The following is a 7,708-nucleotide window of genomic DNA, read 5'->3' on the forward strand; positions in this document are numbered from 1 at the left end:
AGACTAACCTAGTTGCCTAAATGATCAAATAATCGATCCTTCTTCCCCTTTCCCCTGACTCTTGGTCTTTTGTTGACCGGACAACGACTAGACACTGAAGCCCTGACTGGCTGTCCTTAAGGCCGCTGCTTAGCTGGACAAATGCATAGTATCTCCTTTAGGTTTCATTAATGTGAAGGCAAGCCGTAAAGCCCTGAATCCCGGAGCTTATCCAAGGAAGCAACAGAGGTGGACACTCACACACACACACACACACACACACACACACACACACACACACACACACACACACACACACACACACGCACACGCACACGCACACACATCGCGCACACAAACACACACATCGGGCACACACACATCGGGCACAAACACGCATCATGCACACACACACATGCGCTCAAACACGCACACACACACATACCCAACCTCCCACTTTCTCCCTGTCCCTCTCTGCTCAGCTTGTATGAGCAGTGCTGCTCTGGGATTCAGTTGGCCCGCTGGTCCATTCTGCTTCTGTACTACGCTACTCACCTCCCACAGACCAGACCTCTGCGCTAATGACTCTAAAAGTGGACTTTGCTATTCTTTATGTGCCCCGGCCAGCCAGATGAACACACACAATCTGGAACTTACAGCCAAGGTAAGAATTAGTGTCGATAGGGGAATTCTATTGAAAATCTTCCGTAAGTACTGGTTGTTATATTAAGTTGAAAACTCAACATTATTAGGGGATACTCACTGTTTATATTCAATCATTGGAACAGGAGACACTGGGGGAATGCTTTGAGATATAATGCATCACCATGGATGATTAAAGATTAAGAATTTAGGCTGTGGAAGCCGGGACAAATTCCTTTCAAAGTCTTAGAGTTTCTTTGTTAAAAAAAACATAGTTACTTATTCATCCTGTTGGAAACATCTGCAGATGTTGTGGGTTGTTAAATGTGGTCTAGGATTCACACTGTGAGGTAAATCTGAGGGACAGGCGGATCAAATCGATCTCTAATAATCAGAAGCAGAGAGCTCGAGCTTGCATCTTCTGTTGAACATTTGGATGCTTTGCTGTATCCAAAAACCTTTGTGTTGTTTTATCTTCATTCTTTTTATTAGGATTATCGCTTTAAGGTGATGTTTATTAAGTATGAATGTTGTTCATACATTCATTATTTAAATCATTATTTAATAAAAACAAAACAATGTACGGACTCAGAGCTTAAACTTTTACGCCCTATACTTTAGTTACATAGCTCATATTACATCATAAAACTAAGTACATGATTTAATACATAACGCGTATTTTAACCTATTAAATTAGCTGATGATGATGATGAACATTGGCATTTTATTATCGAAAATGATGTACTTTCTGTTTTCAAAGGAATAAGTTTAAGTGAGACGGCCTTAGAAATACCAATTTAAGGGTAAAGATTCAGGTAAGTTAGTTCCCTCATGAAAGCGCCAAGATTCCAGTTGCATCGCACTGCTTTTAAATAATAGCTTGATTTAACAGAATATGTTTGCTGTGATGCATTCTAAAGCCTGTAAATGCAAAACATACTGCATTTTATATAATTGTAAAAAAAATTGGGACAATGTAATACTGAGAAGAAATTTAAGTGGTAAATTTTTTCCAATCTAATTTAATCTTTTGGAAAGTTCCTGCCATCCATAATCTAACCGCTCCCTCTCCCTTCATCTCATGTGCCACATACTGAGGTCACAATGCCCCATCGGAGCTTTCTGGGACATTCCTGTTTCATTAGTCAATAATTCTAACACTGCTCTTCCCATGACTCATGCCGTGCCGTTAATGCGTCTGCAGATCCGTCTCAAGAGTATCCCATCCTTTGTACTTGAGTCCCCCATTGGTCACATTGTCTTGGGAGGTCAACCTCTGCGTTGATCAGGAGACTAGGAGGTATGCGTCGTAAACCTTTGTCTCCTTTGTGCCCCTGTATCTTCAGGCAAGGCATCTGTGCTTCCTGCTGCCCCTGCTCATGAGCCTGGCCTGGGGCCTTCCTGGTCCATGTCGACACTCTGTGACAAAGCACCACCTACTAAGCCTCAGTCGCCTGGTGAAGACTTGTGCATATGTTGGATTATAACATAAAATACAATTAGAACAACACAATATACATTCCATTATTAATATATAGTATACATTTATATTTACCTTAATTACTGCATCTCCACTCTCATATTTGCCTCCCAGATGGATAACCAATTGGAGAATGGATGTTCAATAGTCTATGCATTCACAGAACGCCAGAATTTGGTGAGTAGTCATAAATAACCTGCTGTGTTTGTATTGCATTACATTTAGTGGTTGTTTTAGATGAACAAGGTTGAAGTTATAGTGCTTCAACATGAACTACATCGGGGAATCAATACAGGAAAGAGTGTGTGGCATATTCACACAGAAACCAGTTAGAATAAATAAGACAAGGAACTAACTGTACGAATGTGAACCAACAAAATAATATTAGATGTAGTATTTCAAAGTTTTGGTTGGAGCACAAACGGAACCGTTTCTAGAAATGATATCTGCATTAAAGGTTCAGAGGCGTAACACGTCTAAAGAGCAGAGGCAACACTTTATAATAATGGCATATGAATTAACCATTCATTAACATTAATTAACGCTGTATAAGGAATAACTAACAATTAATTGACACTTGATCGATCTTCATTGAACAGTTAACTACTGGTCAAGTAATATTTACTAATTGTGTTCATGTTAACTATGAGGGGATGATATTGATGTTGACTAAGGTATTCATTGAAACATATTCAAACGGATTAGGGTTAAAGGCAAATACCTAGATATCTGTACATTTGCCTGGCTTACCCTAACCCATCTTTGTTCTACAGAGTGAAGTCTGTTATGTCAAAGCTGCCTTTCCACATATCCTGGAGTTGCTGAACACACACTTCAACTATGCAAAGAACTCTGACAACCGGAGATATGTCAGCACTTTGAGAAGGGTCATCTTCAACCTTTATTCCCAAGGATGTGTACCAGAAATCAATGAAGAGATTGAGGTAAAGTCTACAGAACAAAGCAATCACTAAAGATTAGGATTGGTAAAGTCTACAGAACAAAGCAGTCACTAAAGATTAGGATTGGTAAAGTCTGCAGAACAAAGCAATCACTAAAGATTAGGATTAGTAAAGTCTACAGAACAAAGCGATCACTAAAGATTAGTATTGGTAAAGTCTGAAGAACAAAGCCATCACTTAAGATTAGGATTAGTAAAGTCTACAGAACATAGCGATCACTAAAGATTAGGATTGGTAAAGTCTACAGAACAAAGCAATTACTAAAGATTAGGATTGGTAAAGTCTACAGAACAAAGCAATCATAAAGATTAGGATGGGTAAAGTCTACAGAACAAAGCAATCATAAAGATTAGGATTGGTAAAGTCTACAGAACAAAGCAATCATAAAGATTAGGATTGGTAAAGTCTACAGAACAAAACAATCACTAAAGATTAGGATTGGTTAAGTTTACAGTGCAGTCTAAACAAAGCAATCGCTAAGGATTAGGATTGGAAATGACTAGTAACTGAGCATTTTTCGTTTTATGACATGTTATTCAGATATGACTTGACAGATGTCATTGAGTCCAAAACTATGCACTTCGTCTTAATTACATCCGGTGGGTTTTTGGATGTGACAGCTGCTAAAAAATGACCTTTCACCGAAAAGTTTGTATGTGGTCTTAACTTGGGATGTGAATAACAATCCCATGCCTAGTCTTAACATGGACGATTCTGTTGTATTATAGAATTGAAGGCATCTTTTTGTTCCTATTCTCCTGTGTGTGTTGACTCAGCTGTGTCCTGTGTACGGCAGGACAGCCCCGTGAGCTTCACCAGGGTCCTGTGCAGCTCTCCTAAGGAGGCTCTTCAGAAGGCCCGGGGTGTGGTGGAGCTGTATGCGGTGCTGCTGCGGCAGCGGAGCAGCCCTTTGGACTGGAGCTGTCAAGAGGAGTACGCTGCCCTGGAGTACGAGGAGGGGGAGGGGGAGGAGCCACCAGCAACCATCACACCACCAGCAACCATTCCCATACCGGACGCGACAGCCTCCGGTATGGGAGACGACAAGAGACACATCTCTAACAGAAAGCCACACACACACACGCACACACACACACACACACACACACACACACACACACACACACACACACACACACACACACACACACACACACACACCCAAATACACTGTCCCACGGACACAAAACTCTAAAACATGTTGTAAAGTATGAATGATATACCATTGCGGTTGGAAATGTTCAATGTATATTGACCTGTTTTGGATTAATTTCCCTTTATCAGACTTCTCTTTTCCCTTCAGGTGTATTTGAATGCCAATGCCCTTGCCCATGGTTCCCTAAGGCCGCCACTCCATCCTCCTCCACGGCTCAAAGCTACAGTCCACGGACACAGCCTGCCCAAGACCCAACCACAGCTGCCCTGCCTCCGGGTTTCATCCGTCATCCATATCACACGGACACAACAATGTCTCATGGGACTATCGACAAAGATAATCTAACGCCAAGTCCCTTTAAGACGGCAGCATTCTCTCACAGTCAGCCGTTTGAGGAAAGGGAATCGTCTGACGTTCCAGCAAGGGTGATCGAGGTTCCATATTCACCCGAAGCTGTATCGGTCAGGGTTCCTGTTTTGATGGATGAGACGGATGGACAGGCAGATAAGGATTTAATGTACAGAAGTGAGGCCTCAACCACAGGGCCCTCTGTGTTATCTGAGAACGCGTCTGTGAGCCCAGCCCTTGGTCTGGCTGATGGACAGAGGACTTTCAGCAGTGGTGAGACCACCACACATGGGTGGGCCAAAGGAACTATGGAGGCAAAGGACTTTGACTCACAACACCAATACGACACTGTTACTCAGGCAGGAGGAAGTCCTCAGACTTGAATATTATGAATCTAAGGCCACCAAAGGAACGCACAGAGCGACACCGAAGAGCACTGCTGATAATCATGACGATTTTACAATGGATCAAATTGCATTTATGGATGCCAGGGCATTGAGAAGAAGACAGAAATATTCGTCAAAATACAGAATCTTCCCAAGAGAACTACGAACAAAAGCAAAGGATATTCCATCGACCGCAACAGCAAAGTCTGAATCAGAAGAGACCAGGACAGCACACCAGGACAGGAGCAGGAGTCGTCATACGTTCCGATAGATACCAACACAGAACAATTTTGTTATTGGAAGAGGGCACATAGCATTGTTATTTACTGTTTCATTAATTATTAACTGTAACTTCTAACTTTACTTTTAGCGAGACTTATTTTTTATCTCTTCTTTTGTTTTTCAGGGGATACATGTAAGCTTTATAAAATGGAGGTTACAGTGTAAGAAAGACCCAGGTCACACTAACTATGGGTCTGCTCCCTTTCAGCATCAGGGCACGGGAGTAGAGCTCACCACAGAGGAAGGTTGACTGCCCACGCTCTGTATTGTGAAAGTAGGGTTAGACCCATAATAAATTTTATGAGCCATACTTGAGTTTGTCCTACCATGATGCGCCTGTGAAAAAGGTCTAGAACAGGGGTCGCTAACCTTTTGGAACCTGAGAGCTACTTAAAGGTCACTGAGTAGTATGAAGGCTATGTGTTTGATACAAACTTCACGAATAACAAAGTTGCACGGCCCCGCAAATTAGACATAAATACTTGTCTTTCACAGTCATAAAAGATAACTCTTCCTCCCAATCATTGTGTAAATGATGTGTTCTTTCGCTTTTCCGCCATGTTTGCGCCCCATTGTGGCTGGGCTTGCTAGCTTATTTCAGCAAAGAGTGGCACGATATTGAACATTTCAGACAAGGTCACAGTTCATAAAACTTTTTATTTTTAAATGTTATATTCAATTGTCATCAAATCGACATCAATGCAAGGTTATTGATTCATAAAGAACATTCACCTTTTAGGCAGAGATTTATCGTGACTATTGCTATTTTTAGAACGGTTACATGCTGCCATTCCGACATGCTGCCAATCAGACATGCCCCCATTCCGACATGCTCCCATTCCAACACCTTTCAGTAACCATTCCGACAGATACCAATCAGTGGCGACCAACATCAGGTCACAATTTGGGGCTCATAAATATTTTGTTCATATGTATTCAACCAAAAAGTAGCCATCACTTCTTCAAAGTCCTACTTTCCGAATTTGAGGTTCAGAACAGTAATTCATGAATTATTTCAGTATTATTTATCTGTAATTATTTGATTAATTCCAAATTTTGTGATGATGTATGAAATAATCCATTCCATCAATTGAAGACAGCATTCTACATCTGTGTTACGAGTGGCGGGGTGTGCATTTATTATTCGAAATGCCCGGTTTTAAAGGTTTCGAAGAATGTTAAAAAATTCTATGAAGCTTAAAACTTGGAGTGGATTGGACGAATATTTGAACAAAATTGTTTGTTATTATCCTCCTGTCGCACGGAAGTGCGATTCTGTCGACCAAACAACGGACGGCGTGTGTAGCTCGAACTTGCCAGCACCCTTTCAGGCGTCTCAGCTATAGTTGTCACACAAGCTATTTTGGATTTTTGTAAGATGGAATTGTTTCAGGGGGGGAAATGGCGTGAATAAATGTATGCACAGTGCGTTCAGGATAAGGACTGATATATATGTTGGCCTAGGCCTAATCAATTGTGTTTTAATATCTTTAGCATTCATATTATTGCAGTCTATTCTTTTCGTAGGCTACTCTGCGGTTGGCCTTGATGGGGAGATATTTTAACCCTTTTAACCCCATTTTCCTGCGACATTCCTGCGTCTCCCCCTGCGTCATATAGCCCATTTCAGCACCGTGTCAGTTAGGGTTGCCGCGGTATACGGTATTACCGGTGTTACCGGTGTTGAGACTAACACCGATTACTCGGTGTTGCACACCGGCGATACCGAGTTTTTTTTTTTTTTTTTTTTCAGTAATAAAAAACAAATAATAATAAATAATAATAATAAATTTAATTTATAGTGCCCTTTTCATCCGAAGATCTCAAAGGGCTACAGGTTAAAAACAAAAATAAAAATAAAAAGGGGGTTTTAAAAACATCTAAGAGTGCGAGCCAAAGGTTTTTTTAAAAAGAAATGTTTTAAGACCTTTTTTAAAACAATCAGTGGATTGTGGTGCCCTCAAGGTGTCAGGGAGGGCATTCCACAGGCGTGGGGCGGCAACACTGAAGGCCCTATCTCCCATGGTCCTCAGTTTGGTTCTGGGTATGTGGAGGAGGTTAGAGTGAGTGGAGCGGAGGGAGCGTGTTGTGCTATGTGGGTTGAGAAGTTCTTTGAGGTATGGGGGGGCATGTCCATGGATAGATTGGTGAGTGAGGACGGAAACCTTATACTCAATCCGGGTGGAAACCGGAAGCCAGTGGAGTGAGTGGAGGATGGGGGTAATGTGCTCATGCTTACGGACTCTCATCAGGATCCTAGCTGCAGAGTTTTGTACGTATTGAAGCCTCTGCAGGCTCTTGCTAGGGATCCCGATGAGTAGTGCGTTACAGTAGTCCAGTCTGGAGGAGATAAAGGCATGGACTAGTTTTTCGGAGTCTGAGAGTGAGAGAATGGGGCGGAGTTTGGAAATGTTGCGGAGGTGATAGAAGGAGGTCTTGCAGAGGTGGTTGATATGGGATTCAAAAGTGAGCT

The 7,708-nt window shown here is 41.8% G+C and overlaps 1 protein-coding gene across 2 annotated transcripts; it reads left to right on the forward strand.

Annotated features, from left to right (window-relative positions):
- Window positions 1–361: 361 nt before the first annotated feature.
- Window positions 362–5,979, forward strand: csf1a (colony stimulating factor 1a (macrophage)). Of its 2 annotated transcripts, XM_030374644.1 has the most exons (6): window positions 362–643; window positions 1,968–2,078; window positions 2,216–2,278; window positions 2,875–3,045; window positions 3,860–4,094; window positions 4,367–5,979. In XM_030374644.1, the coding sequence occupies exons 1-6, from the start codon at window positions 395–397 to the stop codon at window positions 4,948–4,950; spliced, it is 1,413 nt and encodes a 470-aa protein (XP_030230504.1). In that variant the 5' UTR covers window positions 362–394; the 3' UTR covers window positions 4,951–5,979. The 2 variants fall into 2 exon arrangements, with proteins under 2 accessions (XP_030230504.1, XP_030230505.1); XM_030374645.1 differs by lacking the exons at window positions 362–643; window positions 1,968–2,078; window positions 2,216–2,278 and having other exon boundaries at window positions 2,911–3,045; window positions 3,865–4,094.
- Window positions 5,980–7,708: the final 1,729 nt, after the last annotated feature.

This window comes from Gadus morhua, chromosome 13 (genome assembly GCF_902167405.1).
Source record: "Gadus morhua chromosome 13, gadMor3.0, whole genome shotgun sequence".
Lineage (NCBI taxonomy): Eukaryota > Metazoa > Chordata > Actinopteri > Gadiformes > Gadidae > Gadus > Gadus morhua.